The following is an 18,053-nucleotide window of genomic DNA, read 5'->3' on the forward strand; positions in this document are numbered from 1 at the left end:
TGCCACCAGATCGACCAGCAGATAGATCCCTCTCTGAGCTAATCTGATCACAGAGGGATCTATTGGCTGCCTACACTGCAAACAGATTTTGAATCGATTTCACTATGGAACCGATTCTCAATCTGTGAAGCTGCCGCTGCCCGCCTCCCCCCCCCCCCCCCCCCCAGCATAAATTACCTGATCCGGCCGGCGGGAGTCCCCCGGTCTCCGCTGTCTCTTCTCCGCTCTGGGCTTCAGCTTCACTTTACTTCCTGTCGGGGGAAATTCAAATAGTAGAGGGCGCTCTACTGTTTAAACTTCCTGTCAGGAAAGGAAGTAAGTGAAGCCAGCTAGAGCCCAGCGGAGAAGGAATGGCGGGGACACGCGCCGGCGGAACAGGTAATGTATTGCCGCTAGCATCGGTCGTTGGACATTCGAACGCCGCTATCGACGCACTCCCGACCCGCCAGCGATTGAGCGAAATCTTCCACACGGACAGATCGACGGGAACGATTGATTTTGGACAGAAATTGATCGCTCGGTCAGCGTTTGAGCAACGATTTCACAGCAGATTCGATCACAGTGATCAAATCTGCTGTATATCGGCGGGAAAATCGTTAAGTGTATGGGCCCCGCCATACTGTAATTTGACTTTGATATACTGCATGCAGTGCTACCGTTTCGCCAGCAGAGGGAGCCAGCGTTATGTCTTTGGTGAGGCTTAGCTATCACAGGCAGGTGTCACACAGCTATCAGAGCTCTACATTCTCTGATACAACAGGAAGCCTCAGCCATGAGGTGCAACCAATCACAGCCCCAGCTCAGTGCAGCACATGCACCAACACTGCAGCTACAGAGAGACCGCGGGTCCTGAGTGGCCACAAACCAAACAAGAAAAACATTCTGTTGTACAGAAAAAGCAAGCTTGTTTTTTGTTTTTTTTTGAGTGAGAAATCTGATTGAATGTCCACTTTTTTTTATATTGATGTAAGCTGATTGAGATTGGCTGATTTTTCTCATCAATTTTTATAGACCTTTTCAGTGTAAGAAGAGCTGGCAATGTAAGGATCTCTATTACTGCTGCCGGGGCCGGGAGGGTGGTGGTGTCACCTGTGCAGAGTATAAGGACAGATATTCATGGCAGTGTAAAGAGAGTATATCCGAGAGATAAAGACATTAATGATAGGAGGGTGCTTTGGGGAAATATTAATGTATTGAGTTTTGTTTGAATCTTTTTTTTTTTTGTGATCATTGTAAATATTATGTTTGCAAGTTTTTCATAAAAAGATTTGAGGTTAATCACTGACTCGCAATTCACTAATGAAAGAAACTCCGCCCCCTCCATCTGTAAGACAGCCGTGGCCATGTTTACCGGTACGTATTATCCCATCACTGTTCAGTTACTCTGATATAGTAAACACTGTCCCCGGGTCCCAGCCATGCACCTGTATGAATACACAATGAATGACCAATCCTGATATAGTAAACTACTGATATAATAAAGTACATGAGAGTCCTGCGCATGCGCGGTTCTCTAAGACTGAACATGCGCATGCGCAGGACTTTCCCGTCAGTCGGCATGATGACTCGTGGCGTGCAGCGTAGGCGCGTACGGACGTCTTCAAGGTGAAGTCGGGCGATTAACAGAGCCGGCAGCGGGACTGGGGGAGGAGCCAGGAGGACGCTGGGGACCTCGCAGGCTACGGGGGGCTGGAGGAAGCCCCCGGTAAGTCCAAATTGTGATTTTAAGGAGAGCGCAGGGTCCCTTTAACGTATCCCCGGAGTCTCAGCGCCCAAATGAACAGCGATGGGATAATACGTATTGGTAAATATGGCCACGGCTGTCGTGCAGATGGAGGGGGTGAAGTTTCTCTCATTATTGAATTACAGGTGAGCGAATAACCTTATCACCCGCCAATCCTGCCAACAGTAATAGAGAGCCTTAAGGTGGCCACACACCATACAATTTTTTAAATATCTGTTCAATTGAAGAATTGCAATCAATTTTTCTGACTGATTGTAACATTTCAAAAATATGAGCAATATACCACACACCTATGTTATGTTTCCCCAATTATGATAATGATGGGGAATGGAGAAAATAGCTAGGGTGTGTAATATTAATACATTGGCAATCTAACACACACACCATACACACATTTAGAACAATACACACACACATTTAGAAAAATTGAAGAAAAATTTCCAGCATTCCGGATTGATAAAAATCGGAAAAGACTGGAAATCCTATCTTTCAGTCGAATGAAAAAAAAAAGCTTTCGATTTTTTTCAGGAGATCCGATCATATTTATCGAATTGCCATAAAATCGGATCACTATATTGTGTCGTGTGTGGACACTTTTACATTGCAGGCCATCTATTTTACACTGAAGGTACTCTGAGAAAGTTGAATGGTGTAGTAGATTGACAATTTCTTGATTTAAAATTCATTTTTTCAACATTTGTACACTAACATTAACACTAAAAAAAAATTAACCACAGGCATGGAATACATTAGGCAGATTTTTTTCTCAAACTGAAAATAAATATAAAAAATCATATTGTATGTGGCCACCTCTATGTGGAGATCCAGGGCCCAGACCAGTAACACTCTGTGCACTGAGTGTATTTTCTATCCATTCTCATCCCCCGTCCTCCACAACATCAAACTGTCACATGAGTAAACTGGCCCTGCACTGTGTATGTGGGAATATTAGATTGCAAGCTCTTCAGGAGCACGGCCTGCTGTAATTGGCTGTCAGTAAGGGGTGAGCAGTGTGTTGTTGCCATGGAGAAGTGCACAATGAATAAGAACAAAGGCCAGCAGATGGCGGCAGACTTACAGCGCAGCTTGTCCAGGATCTTCCCTCCACACATGGTCGCCAGGATAGCTTTCACTGAGAAGACGGTGAGTTTCCCGTGTCCCTCACTGCAAGACACACAGCACAGGAGTCAGCTCTGACCTCAGAGCTCACAATCTACAGTAACAGCCTCCTGCTAGCCTGGTGCTATCCTGCCTGCAATAACTGACATGCCAAAGGGGCACTTCGGAGGCCTTCTTTATGCTTTCCCTTCTGCGGCCAGCAGGTGAAACTCCAAACAAGCTACAGTACACCCTGCTACAGTCAATCATGAGAGGTGAGCGGGGCTTACAGAGGATACATGCAGTCCCAGTCTGCCCTCATGCTGGCATTCCTGTCCTGTCTGTGTGGGGTGACACTGGGGCAGGCAAAGCATGAAGCAGAGCGGGAGATGGGCAACACACTCAGGGAACACTTGGGAGATGCTAATAGTAGTGGCTTGCATGATCATTAAATGCAAACTGTAGCCAGTTATTAGCACCATAGGGCTGGGACCCGTTTGTAATCGCTAGCGCTCTTTTGCAAGCATTTTGTAAGCAATTTCATGTGCGATTTCCAGAGCGACAACACTCCCAAAATGCTCCATGACCTGCAGTTTGACCTAATGGCAATCACTCTGGTGGGTTCCTCTCCATTCACTTTCATTGCAACGCGCTTTTTGGAATTGATACCGATCCACAAATGCTGCCAAAAGCGCTCTAGTGTGTCCCAGCCCTGACTGGTCCTTACAGAGGGAAGGAGGGGTCATGTAATGGGAGGAGACTGATGAGGGGGTTGAGTTGAACATGGAGGTGGGGAGGAGTCACCTGTCATATGCAGCAACTATGATTGTGAGCAAGAGGCTGATGGGGAAGGGGCGGGGTAGTGGTGGATATGGAGGCGAGAGGAGTTACCTGCCATATGCAGCAATCATGTAGTTGAGCAGGAGGGTGATGAGGGTGGAATGCTGGATATGGAGAGGGGAGGGGTCATGCAGGGGGAGGAGCCACCTGTCAAACGCATCGATTATGAAATTAAGGAGGAGGCTGATGAATGCTGGATATGGAGAGGGGCCATATAGGGGGAGGAGTACACTGTTGTACACAGCGATCATGAAGTTGAGCAGGAGGCTGATGAGAATGGATATGGGGAGGGGTCAATAAGGAGGAGGAGTCACCTGTCGTACACAGCGATCATAAGGTTGACCAGGAGGCTGATGAGGATGGAGTGCTGGATATGGAGAGGGGAGGAGTCATGTAGGGGGAGGAGTCACCTGTCGTACACAGCGATCATGAAGTTGAGCAGGAGGCTGATGAGGATGGAGTGCTGGTAATGGAGAGGGGAGGGGTCATGCAGGGGGAAGGAGGAGTCACCTGTCGTACACAGCGATCATGAAGTTGAGCAGGAGGGGCTGATGGAATGCTGATAATGGAGAGGGGAGGGGTCATGCAGGGGGAGGAGTCACCTGTCGTACGCAGCAATCATGAAGTTGAGCAGGAGGCTGATGAGGATGGGGTGCTGTATATGGAGAGGGGAGGAGTCATGCAGGGGGAGGAGTCACCTGTCGTACGCAGCGATCATGTAGTTGAGCAGGAGGCTGATGAGGATAGGGTGCTGGATATGGAGAGGGGAGGAGTCATGTAGGGGGAGGAGTCACCTGTCATACGCAGCGATCATGTAGTTGAGCAGGAGACTGATGAGGATAGGGTGCTGGATATGGAGAGGGGAGGAGTCATGTAGGGGGAGGAGTCACCTGTCGTACGCAGCTATCATGAAGTTGAGCAGGAGACTGATGAGGATGGAGTACTGGATATGGAGAGGGGAGGAGTCATGCAGGGGGAGGAGTCACCTGTCGTACGCAGCTATCATGTAGTTGAGCAGGAGGCTGATGAGGATAGGGTGCTGGATATGGAGAGGGGAGGGGTCATGCAGGGGGAGGAGTCACTTGTCGTACGCAGCGATCATGTAGTTGAGCAGGAGGCTGACGAGGATAGGGTGCTGGATATGGAGAGGGGAGGGGTCATGCAGGGGGAGGAGTCACCTGTCCTATGCAGCGGTCATGAAGTTGAGCAGGAGGCTGAGGATGGATATGGAGAGGGGAGGGGTCTTCCAAGGGGAGGAGTCACCTGTCGTACGCAGCTATCGTGAAGTTGAGCAGGAGGCTGATGAGGATAGGGTGCTGGATATGGAGAGGGGAGGAGTCATGTAGGGGGAGGAGTCACCTGTCGTACGCAGCGATCATGAAGTTGAGCAGGAGGCTGATGGACTGGTCCACGCCGATCTGGTGGGTAGATGGAAGGCGTTTGTTGAGCTGGTAGTAGATGGAGGAGATGATGGTCTCCAGCCGCGACACGTTGATCTCGGTGTTGGGATCCAGTGTATTAAGGCCATTGTCACGGAAGGCTTCTATCATGTTCCAAATATCAACCAGGTGGACTGCAAATCAAACAGTAAAGAGGGCCTGTCACTCATCTGTGAAGGAAGGCACACACTATCAGATGCATGCAGCATACGAGATAACGAGAAGAGGCTTTCATCGCTGAGAACGGGACCGAAACGTCTGGCTATTCCACATACGTCACAATAAATCTCTGCTTTTTTATTTATACAGACATAAAACGTAACTTATAACAAACATCAAGGTAAAATAATACCTTGTCGGGAAATACAATATAATATATATCCGTTCTCCTTAGACGTCACACAGAGGCCCCGGGCAGACCTCACTATATGTGACGTCTCGCTATGTGGATGACATATTGTTCTGCTCACGGACGCCCGCCACATCTATAGGAGACTATAATATAGATTTTATGTGATTTGTATTTTCCCAAACGACATTGCTTTCACTTGATGTTTATCAAAAGCAACGTTTTATGTTGGTGTGAAGCATGGATTTACGATGTCGGAGAAGAGCCGGAACTTTCTGCTGAACACGAGGTGATGTAGTCCTTACTACAGACCCTCCACTTCTCTAATCTAACCGAGGACATTTACCTTCCAACAACTGTCCTCCCAGCCCTGCCTACAGACTCGCAGACATGCCAGATGAAACTCAGAAGAGGCCATCCATAACGGCTCCCTCTGCTGAGAGTCTAGTGTGTGTACAGCGGCACTTAACACCTCGGCCAGCGATCAGTGTGGCAGACTGACTCGGCTGAGACCATCCATAACGACTGCCTCTGCCGAGAGTCTAGTGTGTGTACAGCGGCACTAAACACCTCGGCCAGCGATCAGTGCAGCAGACTGACTCGGCTGAGAGCAAGTCAAGAGTTTTACCCGGTCACCTCTCCTCATAGGCCACTCTGCTGGCCCTCTCAACAGCCCCACCCCCGCACTGCAACACAACCATAAAGTGTCAACCTTGCTCTTCGCTTGAGGGATCCCGAACCCTGCTGGCTACTTGCTGCGTACATGTATATGAGACTTACCCACGTCAGGACCACAGGCTTACACCGCCCGCCCCAGCCGAGTGACATAGCTGTCCTCAGTACAGCGCTGCCGTAGATCGTAGCGCTGAACAGTCTTCCAGCAGCAATCGCCACTGGTAGACTGAAGCGGGGTAGTGCGCATCGGCGCACGCGATCCCTTGTAAAACCCCGCTCCAGGACTTGACACGTTTCGGCGTTACGCGATCCTGGGGCTGCCACCTTCCTGACGCCTATCGGCTTTAGGGAACAGATTAAAGCTACATACACATTTTAAGCCTGGTACACACTTTCAATTATGATTGGCCAATCACTAACCAATTTTACCACCTCCATCTATTATGAGGGTCAACAGATATTGGGCCTGATTCACAAAGCGGTGATAAGCCAGTTATCACGCCTAAAAGATTTTAGGCGTGATAACCTTTGCACTAGCAGTTATCACCGCTTTGTGCTGCTGATCGCGCAGGCGCAAAATCCCATAAGGTTTAATGGGCGCTGCGCACCGTGCGATTGCGAGCGCCATATCTGCGCGCGAGTTTCTTTTGATCACGGCTTAACTGAGTTTAGGGGTGATAAAGGGCTTTTCACTGGCGTGCAAACAGTTTGCACTGCTTTGTGAATCAAGCCCATTGAATACTATGAAGAGATTGTTTAGGTAAACTCTCATAGTCCATGGAGGTGGAAAATTGGTGATTGGCCAATCATAAGCTTGGTACACATTTCTAATTTTTATCGGCCAATCAGTGCCCACTCTCATACAGTAGCCAACAGATATTGAATACTATGAACGGATTGTGTAAGTAACGTCTCATACTACATGGAAGTGGTAAGAATGGACAATCTAAACTGGATATTTGTACACACCACATGGCCTGGTACGCGCCTTACACTTTGATTGATCGCCGACTAACTTTATCAACGCCATGTAATAGGAGAGCTGACCTACACAGTATTCAGTATCTGATGACCCTCATACGAATTGGAGGTGGTAAAATTAGCCAATCACTGGCCAATCATATGGTGTGTGCCAGTCTTTAGACTTTCCTAAGGACTGGAGCACATGCCCAACTGAGGTCGTCTGTCAGGAATCAGGACACGATCCCCTAGGGCGACATCGCTGGCCCAGGCTGCACACACACTGCGTAGCTGGCGACGTGCTGTGTTGCTATGGGGATGGACGAGCGGCGCATGCTTAACATCACACGGTGGGCGGGGGTGTGAGTGAGGCTAACAATGGAATCTCAGGGCGGGGGGGTTGGGGGATTGGCCTGGCTGGGTAAATCTGTCTGGCGGATTGCTTGCGGGTTGGGCGTTGTCGAGTGCCGTACACACGCCTGATGGTTGGCTGAGGCGGTCGTGTGAACGAGGCTTTAGCCACAATGTTTGTTCCGGATTGGCTCTTTCAGGTATAGCTTGTATACAGGTATCTCCTGATGCCAGGGATTTATCCTTCCGGGAGGTCGGGGTTAGGCAACAGGAAGGAGAATAAGTCATTTAGGGATATCTAATCCACAGGGAGACGCACCCATAAGGTAGAACATCATAACTTGCACTTAACCAGTACTCTATTCATCCCCCATGTAACTGAAGCAGCGCTACAAATGTAATCTCTCCCGCTGTCACAGGCACAGCAGTGTCCAGCACACGCCGCACACTTACGGTTACACCTCTTCTGGATGAAGCGCAGCTTGCACGCCGTCCGGTACGTTGACAGGCGGATGACGTCAAAGTTCTGTGCCCCTGACATAAACACAAGACGGGTATTAATAATAATTCATAATAATAAACATCGACATGATCACAAGTCCTCCTCTCTGTATAACACGAGTCCCCAACACATGCCTGGGCTGACCCTGGAAGACTGATCCCAGCTACCCTACCCCCAGCATCAACAGGAGCTGCTAGTGTCAGCCCTTTTAGTGAACACTCTGGCCTTATTTAAGCGGGATTGTCACCATAAAAATCAAATTTCAACAGCAACTGGTCTGAGTGTATTAAGAGATAAAGATGCTAATCCTGCATTCAAAACTTTCAAAACTTTTCCTGCTCTTATGGTTTGGAGTTATCATATACCTTAGGAGCACTAGCTCTTTAATTGATATTGCCAAACAGCTGCATGCTGGGGGTTCTTTTTATGTATAATATATTCCTCCTCTTCCTTTTATTTCCCTCTCCTTCTAATGACATAAGACAGTGCACTTCCTAGTATAGACCTCAGTGGGAGTGTCTGAAGACTCTGGGAGGAGGGCGGGTAACAAATACATAAAAAAGAGTGAGGGAGGAAATGATATCAGGATTAGCTTCGTTCACAGGTAACCAATATGGAAACTGCCTAGAATAGGATTCTCCGCTTTTCCTTTATAAAATTCACAGGAATCATTACGTGGATAGCACAATACATCTGTTATGTAAGTAGAAGTAGTATTTATCTACTTATATATGTATTTCTTATTTCTAGGGTAGCATGGGAGTCACTTGTTAAAGGACAACTGAAGTGAGGTACATGGAGGCTGGCATATTATGCATATAATTTGCATGACATTTGAATGCAAGTGAGAATTATTAGCCTGTCATTTACCATCTCTGCTTAACTGGATCCCAACTTCTGCCCTTCGGGTGATCTAATCAGTATATTAGGAGATGATTCTACTCTGCGAACAATGACTGTGGCTCTGAACGCACATTAGATGGTTCTCTGCAGAGGATGCCGGCGTCTGTGCAGTGACCCCGATGAGTCGGTGAGAGATACTGATTGCTGGACCTCAGCCGAGTGCAGCCCAAGGCCATTGTACCCCTCTGTACCCCTCCCATGTACCATCACTCCGCCCTCCCTCCATAGCAACGGAACTTGTCCCTAGCCTGCAGGCTAGCCACTTACTGTATCTGTACAGAAGTTGGCCACTTGTCTGTACAGAAGTTCCTCCCACCCCCCAGCTACTATTCAGCTTTAAAAGTGATTCTAGGTAATCCTATTTTTCTTATGCTTAGCGGTCTGTACCCAAGCCAGATAAAAGTCGGCACACAAACGAGCCAACGTCGTTCAAATTACATTTCCCAGCAAAAAGAAATGACAAGTAGGTAACACAACATTTTCGGCACACACTGATACTCCAATTAACTGCACGATATCTGCGCAATCTGTCTAAACTGATCGGAGAGGTGGATCGGGCCAAATACTCATTATCTGTTGATCGTTGTCGTCGTTTAGCTAAAGTTTTACAATGGTTATCATAAACCTGTCATTAGTCGGATGTTTCAAATGACTTTTATCCACTGTGTGTACAAGGCTTCACTCTGTACAGCGCCCCGAATATGATGACGCTTTATAACTCAACAATAATAATGCCTGGATGTGTAGATTGGCCAGCTTTGTTAGACTCGAGGTCAAACCAGGACTAGAGGGCGATGACCTCACTGCGCAGAGAAGACCTCACATGTGACCTGTGACATCATCAGACTGCCGCACATAATATTCCCGACTGCTCATTACTGGTCCTGACCTTGTGACCCGGCTATTCCTGCCAGCTGTAATACTACGCTAATGGTTTCCTGACTCCGGGTCCCCCGAGGAAAGTATACCATGACCCGCTCAGCTGCGCTGCTCACTGTCATTGCCCTAATTCACCATCCCAGCTTTCTGTTTCTTGTTAGCTCAGGTGAATCGGGGACTGTGCTGTCACCCACACACACAACTCAGAGATCTGTGCAGAAAGTACGGTAGTGTTAGAGCATTGCTTCCCCAGCACAGAGACATCTCCCATCTCCTCATTCAGATCCCTCCAGCAGAGCATCAGCAGGAGGTAAACAGTTACCTCTGTATTAAAGACAAAAGACTAGCTGGCGGCCGCTTCCAGCTCCTCCCTGACTACCTCATGGCGATGAGTGGATGGGGTGGAGTCTGGACAGCATACAGACCAGGTCAGCTGGATCTTATGTCTGTCTGTAAGCTCCCCGATCAGCTGATGTAAAATAAATTACTCATAAAATGACTGGTCAGGAGCCCCGACCCCAGCTACTTCCTGCACCACTGTCCTCATTCCTGTAAGCTGCGATATTCAAAGATTCCAGTCTATGCCCCGCCCTCCTTATAATATGAACAGCAGGATGAGGCAATCTGGGCAGTAACAGCCCCACCCACAGGAAACTGACTCTCTCCATTAAGCATTTCTGGTCATGTGATCTTTCCCCACTACATGCGCCTTGATCCAATTTTGCCAATCACAAGGGCGCAGTGATTAACATAGTAGCCGGGGTGTCCTGCACAGAGGGCCATTTTCAACCCAATTGTAAACATAGTGCCTGTAGTTTGGGATCACATAAAACAAAAATGGGAGGGCTCCTAAATGGCATAGTGAATGCAGTGCTATGCAATTTGCTCTGCAATCTCCCTTTTGACATTTTTTTTCACATTGGGAATTGCCCTCGTGTCCGTGGAGTTTACCCAGCGCTCTCCCCGGGTGCTCCACCCAGCTAGTATTAGTGAGCACCCGGCTGTCATCGGCTCACTCCCTCCTCTGCTGTAAGCAGTGGTGCAGAAAAGCGCCGACCCTGTATTCTACCCCACCCGGCTACCTTTTCACGCCACCCGGCTGGAGAAAATTTCTGTGGAGAACACTAAGTGTACCCATAATCGCAATGAAAGTCATGCCTTCATAAATCAAATGAAAATTGCAGCGCACAGTGATTTTAAGCTTAGAAGGACTCTAAAGGTGGCCACATACGATTCAATAAAATGATCCGATTTTGCGGCAATTCGATAAAAACGATCGGATCTCCCGAAAAAATTGAAAGCTTTTTTTTTCATTCGACTGAAAAATCCGATCGGATTTCCCGTTTCTTTCGGTTTTCATCTATTTGAATTGCCAGATATTTTTCTTCAATTTCTCTAAAGATTGTATGGTGTGTGTGTTAGATTGTAAATTTATTAATATACACACCCTAGCAATTTTCTCAGAGTTTCCAATCATTTTTATCATAATTGGGGAAAAATTTAACATAGGTGTGTGGTACATTGGTCATATTTTTTGAAATGTTACAATCAGTCAGAAAAATTGATTGCCATTCTTAAATTGAACAGATATTTTAAAAATTGTATGGTGTGTGGCCACCTTAAATCTGTGCGCTCATCTCTTCATGGTCATCTGATCAGAATTTAAAGGGAGGGATTTTTTTTTTTATTTTTTTTTTAGCTACAGAGGCCTTATTTCACACAAAAAGTTCACACTAAATCCTTAGATATTTCTGGAAGAAGAAGATAGGTTTTAACCCATTAGTAGCTTCAATAGAGGTCTGTTGTTTGAGATAAGTGCGCTGTTTTGACCTCAGTCAGCAGAACTTGTGCTGTGAATTCTTGGAATGCTTTGATCTCTCTCGCAAGCAGAAAATATAGAAAATGAAAGCAGATGTCCTCTATTATTCTCACACAGCCCCCTAGTGACAAGTATCCATAAATACACATTCCTGCAGTACTAATTAGAAGCAGGGAAATGCAATAAGTAAGACATTTAAAAAAAAATATATGCCAAAATAAATTGGCCTAGAGCACTTGCAATAACTGGCTACTAAAGGGATAAAATAAGTGACGGCTCCATTATTCAGTGACTGGTTCATAGGTGGAGCACAGGCTGTGTATTGGACGATAAACTGACAATAAAGGCTCCTGGTTACTGTGAGATGAGGGAATGAGTGACTGCAGGCCAGGTGTGCTGGATGCCGTATCTTCTCCACCCCAGTGTGTCCCGTGCTCAGAACTCACTCATCTCCATAAAGAGCTGCCTCTTCTCGGCCATGGTCCTCCTCCGCTTTCCACTCTCCTCAATCATCCTGCAAAGCAGACAACAAAGAGGCTGTCAGTATCGGCTGCTACTGCAAACACAGCTGAGCTGATGGGAGATAACAGGCCAGGCTTGGGAATGAGGGGGAGGGGCTGCCACCGGCAAACACAGCTGAGCTGATGGGAGATAACAGGCCAGGCTTGGGAATCAGGGGGAGGGGCTTCTACCGGCAAACACAGCTGAGGTGATGGGAGATAACAGGCCAGGCTTGGGATTCAGGGGGAGGGGCTTCTACCGGCAAACACAGCTGAGCTGATGGGAGATAACAGGCCAGGCTTGGGAATCAGGGGGGGGGGGGGGCTGCTACCGGCAAACACAGCTGAGCTGATGGGAGATAACAGGCCAGGCTTGGGAATCAGGGGGAGGGGCTTCTACCGGCAAACACAGCTGAGGTGATGGGAGATAACAGGCCAGGCTTGGGATTCAGGGGGAGGGGCTTCTACCGGCAAACACAGCTGAGCTGATGGGAGATAACAGGCCAGGCTTGGGAATCAGGGGGGGGGGGGGGGCTGCTACCGGCAAACACAGCTGAGCTGATGGGAGATAACAGGCCAGGCTTGGGAATCAGGGGGGAGGGGCTTCTACCGGCAAACACAGCTGAGCTGATGGGAGATAACAGGCCAGGCTTGGGAATCAGGGGGGAGGGGCTTCTACCGGCAAACACAGCTGAGCTGATGGGAGATAACAGGCCAGGCTTGGGAATCAGGGGGAGGGGCTGCTACCGGCAAACACAGCCGAGCTGATGGGAGATAACAGGCCAGGCTTGGGAATCAGGGGGAGGGGCTTCTACCGGCAAACACAGCCGAACTGATGGGAGATAACAGGCCAGGCTTGGGAATCAGGGGGAGGGGCTTCTACCGGCAAACACAGCCGAACTGATGGGAGATAACAGGCCAGGCTTGGGAATCAGGGGGAGGGGCTTCTACCGGCAAACACAGCCGAACTGATGGGAGATAACAGGCCAGGCTTGGGAATCAGGGGAGGGGCTTCTACCGGCAAACACAGCCGAACTGATGGGAGATAACAGGCCAGGCTTGGGAATCAGGGGGAGGGGCTTCAACCGGCAAACACAGCTGAGCTGATGGGAGATAACAGGCCAAGCTTGGGAATCAGGGGGAGGGGCTTCTACCGGCAAACACAGCTGAGCTGATGGGAGATAACAGGCCAAGCTCGGAAATCAGGAGGATGGGGGGGGGGGGGGGGGTAAAAGAGGATGAGAGGTGATAAGTACTGGCCAGTGGCCACAATGGAGTCATTTCACAAAACTTCTCATACATGACTCATTTTTCTCCTGATTAATAAAAGTAACAGCACATTTACAAGCAAAATAATATCACTCAAAGTAAGGTGTTCCTGATTACGGGAAGTTCATTTCAATATTACTTTTCTTACCTTAAAGGAATCATCAGGCGATGTGACAAAATCTGCTTTACTCACCTGGTGCTTTCTCCAGCCCCTTGCAGCCGACTGTCCCACGCCGACCACTCAGCTCCCCGCCGCCTCCTCCTTCGCCACACGGTGCAGAGGACGACCGCGAGGTCGCCCTAACTGCGCCTGCGTCAAGCGCCGCTGTCAATTACGGTCACATTGTCCGCGGCTTACTGCGCAGGTTCAGTAGTTCTGCGCCGGCGCAGTAAGCCACGGATAACGTGGCCGTGATTGACAGCGGCGCTTGATACAGTTAGGGTGACCTCGTGGTTGTCCTCTGCACCGTGCGGCGACAGCGGGGCAGGAGCGGAGGTGACAACTGCAAGGGGCTGGAAAAAGACCCAGGTGAGTAAAGCAGATTTGTGTCAAATCGCCTGATGATTCCTTTAACAATATTGTTGTTTTTTTTTTGCTTATTGGGAGCTTAAAAAAGTAACACAGATAAGGTGAAAACAGAGGAAATCAGGTGAAAAGGCTTTGTGAATCATCTACATTTCGAGGCTCGGTGGGTCACCAGAGGAACAGCCCTGCTCTACAGTATAGTTAAGAGTGCGTTTTTGTAACTCTGCAGAGAGTAATTAAACTTAACATTCAACAGAAAGTCACTGAGATCTTGTGCTCTGCTGAGAGTCACTGAGACCTGGTGCTCTGCAGAGAGTCGCTGAGATCTGGTGCTCTACAGAGAGTCGCTGAGATCTGGTGCTCTACAGAGAGTCGCTGAGATCTGGTGCTCTACAGAGAGTCGCTGAGATCTGATGCTCTACAGAGAGTCGCTGAGATCTGGTGCTCTGCAGAGAGTCGCTGAGATCTGGTGCTCTACAGAGAGTCGCTGAGATCTGGTGCTCTACAGAGAGTCGCTGAGATCTGGTGCTCTACAGAGAGTCGCTGAGATCTGATGCTCTACAGAGAGTCGCTGAGATCTGGTGCTCTGCAGAGAGTCGCTGAGATCTGGTGCTCTACAGAGAGTCGCTGAGATCTGGTGCTCTACAGAGAGTCGCTGAGATCTGGTGCTCTACAGAGAGTCGCTGAGATCTGATGCTCTACAGAGAGTCGCTGAGATCTGGTGCTCTGCAGAGAGTCACTGAAATCTGGTGCTCTGCAGAGAGTCACTGAAATCTGGTGCTCTGCAGAGAGTCACTGAGATCTGGTGCTCTACAGAGAGTCACTGAAATCTGGTGCTCTGCAGAGAGTCACTGAGATCTGGTGCTCTGCAGAGAGTCACTGAGATCTGGTGCTCTGCAGAGAGTCACTGAAATCTGGTGCTCTGCAGAGAGTCACTGAAATCTGGTGCTCTGCAGAGAGTCACTGAAATCTGGTGCTCTGCAGAGAGTCACTGAAATCTGGTGCTCTGCAGAGAGTCACTGAAATCTGGTGCTCTGCAGAGAGTCACTGAGATCTGGTGCTCTGCAGAGAGTCACTGAGATCTGGTGCTCTGCAGAGAGTCACTGAGATCTGGTGCTCTGCTGAGAGTCACTGAGATCTGGTGCTCTGCTGAGAGTCACTGAGACCTGGTGCTCTGCAGAGAGTCGCTGAGGTGCTCTACAGAGCCGCTGAGATCTGGTGCTCTACAGAGAGTCACTGAAATCTGGTGCTCTGCAGAGAGTCACTGAGATCTGGTGCTCTGCAGAGAGTCACTGAGATCTGGTGCTCTGAAGAGAGTCACTGAGATCTGGTGCTCTGAAGAGAGTCACTGAGATCTGGTGCTCTGAAGAGAGTCACTGAGATCTGGTGCTCTGAAGAGAGTCACTGAGATCTGGTGCTCTGCAGAGAGTCACTGAGATCTGGTGCTCTACAGAGAGTCACTGAGATTTGGTACTCTACAGAGAGTCACTGAGATCTGGTGCTCTACAGAGTCACTGAGATCTGGTGCTCTACAGAGTCACTGAGATCTGGTGCTCTACAGAGAGTCACTGAGATCTGGTGCTCTACAGAGAGTCACTGAGATCTGGTGCTCTGCAGAGAGTTACTGAGATCTGGTGCTCTACAGAGAGTCACTGAGATCTGGTGCTCTGCAGAGAGTCACTGAGATCTGGTGCTCTGCAGAGAGTCACTGAGATCTGGTGCTCTGCAGAGAGTCACCGAGATCTGGTGCTCTGCAGAGAGTCACTGAGATCTGGTGCTCTGCAGAGAGTCACTGAGATCTGGTGATCTACAGAGTCACTGAGATCTGGTGCTTTGCAGAGAGTCACTGAGATCTGGTGCTCTGCAGAGAGTCACTGAGATCTGGTGCTCTGAAGAGAGTCACTGAGATCTGGTGCTCTGAAGAGAGTCACTGAGATCTGGTGCTCTGAAGAGAGTCACTGAGATCTGGTGCTCTGAAGAGAGTCACTGAGATCTGGTGCTCTGCAGAGAGTCACTGAGATCTGGTGCTCTACAGAGAGTCACTGAGATTTGGTACTCTACAGAGAGTCACTGAGATCTGGTGCTCTACAGAGTCACTGAGATCTGGTGCTCTACAGAGTCACTGAGATCTGGTGCTCTACAGAGAGTCACTGAGATCTGGTGCTCTACAGAGAGTCACTGAGATCTGGTGCTCTGCAGAGAGTTACTGAGATCTGGTGCTCTACAGAGAGTCACTGAGATCTGGTGCTCTGCAGAGAGTCACTGAGATCTGGTGCTCTGCAGAGAGTCACTGAGATCTGGTGCTCTGCAGAGAGTCACTGAGATCTGGTGCTCTGCAGAGAGTCACCGAGATCTGGTGCTCTGCAGAGAGTCACTGAGATCTGGTGCTCTGCAGAGAGTCACTGAGATCTGGTGATCTACAGAGTCACTGAGATCTGGTGCTTTGCAGAGAGTCACTGAGATCTGGTGCTCTGCAGAGAGTCACTGAGATCTGGTGCTCTACAGAGAGTTACTGAGATCTGGTGCTCTGCAGAGAGTCACTGAGATCTGGTGCTCTGCAGAGAGTCACTGAGATCTGGTGCTCTGCAGAGAGTCACTGAGATCTGGTGCTCTGCAGAGAGTCCACTGAGATCTGGTGCTCTGCAGAGAGTCACTGAGATCTGGTGCTCTGCAGAGAGTCACTGAGATCTGGTGCTCTGCAGAGAGTCACTGAGATCTGGTGCTCTACAGAGAGTCACTGAGATCTGGTGCTCTACAGAGAGTCACTGAGATCTGGTGCTCTACAGAGTCACTGAGATCTGGCGCTCTACAGAGTCACTGAGATCTGGCGCTCTACAGAGTCACTGAGATCTGGCGCTCTACAGAGTCACTGAGATCTGGCGCTCTACAGAGTCACTGAGATCTGGTGCTCTGCAGAGAGTCACTGAGATCTGGTGCTCTACAGAGAGTCACTGAGATCTGCTGCTCTACATAGAGTCACTGAGATCTGGTGCTCTACAGAGAGATCTGGTGCTCTACAGAGAGTCACTGAGATCTGGTGCTCTACAGAGAGTCACTGAGATCAGGTGCTCTACAGAGAGTCACTGACATCAGGTGCTCTACAGAGAGTCACTGACATCAGGTGCTCTACAGAGAGTCACTGACATCAGGTGCTCTACAGAGAGTCACTGACATCAGGTGCTCTACAGAGAGTCACTGACATCAGGTGCTCTACAGAGAGTCACTGACATCAGGTGCTCTACAGAGAGTCACTGAGATCAGGTGCTCTACAGAGAGTCACTGAGATTTGGTACTCTACAGAGAGTCACTGGGATCTGGTGCTCTACAGAGAGTCACTGGGATCTGGTGCTCTACAGAGAGTCACTGAGATCTGGTGCTCTACCGAGAGTCACTGAGATCTGATGCTCTACAGAGAGTCACTGAGATCTGGTGCTCTACAGAGAGTCACTGAGATCTGGTGCTCTACAGAGAGTCACTGAGATCTGGTGCTCTGCAGAGAGTCACTGAGATCTGGTGCCCCACAGAGAGTCACTGAGATCTAGTGCTCTACAGAGAGTCACTGAGATCTGGTGCTCTGCAGAGAGTCACTGAGATCTGGTGCTCTGCAGAGAGTCACTGAGATCTGGTGCTCTGCAGAAAGTCACTGAAATCTGGTGCTCTACAGAGAGTCGCTGAGATCAGGTGTACTACAGAGTCACTGAGATCTGGTGCTCTACAAAGAGTCACTGAGATCTGGTGCCCCACAGAGAGTCACTGAGATCTAGTGCTCTACAGAGAGTCACTGAGATCTGGTGCTCTGCAGAGAGTCACTGAGATCTGGTGCTCTGCAGAGAGTCACTGAGATCTGGTGCTCTGCAGAGAGTCACTGAAATCTGGTGCTCTGCAGAGAGTCGCTGAGATCAGGTGCTCTACAGAGAGTCGCTGAGATCTGGTGCTCTACAGAGAGTCACTGAAATCTGGTGCTCTGCAGAGAGTCACTGAGATCTGGTGCTCTGCAGAGAGTCACTGAAATCTGGTGCTCTGCAGAGAGTCACTGAAATCTGGTGCTCTGCAGAGAGTCACTGAAATCTGGTGCTCTGCAGAGAGTCACTGAAATCTGGTGCTCTGCAGAGAGTCACTGAAATCTGGTGCTCTGCAGAGAGTCACTGAAAAAGGGTGCTCTGCAGAGAGTCACTGAGATCTGGTGCTCTGCAGAGAGT

General features: G+C 49.1%; 1 protein-coding gene across 11 annotated transcripts in view; it reads right to left on the bottom strand.

Annotated features, from left to right (window-relative positions):
- Positions 1-18,053, bottom strand: part of DTNB (dystrobrevin beta) — a 289,602-nt gene that overhangs the window by 165,078 nt on the left and 106,471 nt on the right. For 10 of the 11 annotated variants that reach the window (XM_068279912.1, XM_068279909.1, XM_068279910.1 and 7 more), the window contains exons 2-5: positions 12,006-12,073; positions 7,910-7,990; positions 5,042-5,255; positions 2,823-2,908 (exon numbers count right to left, since the gene is read on the bottom strand). In XM_068279912.1, coding sequence (XP_068136013.1) covers positions 2,823-2,908; positions 5,042-5,255; positions 7,910-7,990; positions 12,006-12,073 — 449 coding nt within the window. Of the gene's footprint in view, positions 1-2,822; positions 2,909-4,476; positions 4,504-5,041; positions 5,256-7,909; positions 7,991-12,005; positions 12,074-18,053 lie in introns of those variants that run through there. The other variant, XM_068279913.1, reaches the window with a different exon arrangement.

The sequence above is a fragment of the Hyperolius riggenbachi genome, chromosome 4 (genome assembly GCF_040937935.1).
Source record: "Hyperolius riggenbachi isolate aHypRig1 chromosome 4, aHypRig1.pri, whole genome shotgun sequence".
In the NCBI taxonomy this organism is placed as follows: domain Eukaryota; kingdom Metazoa; phylum Chordata; class Amphibia; order Anura; family Hyperoliidae; genus Hyperolius; species Hyperolius riggenbachi.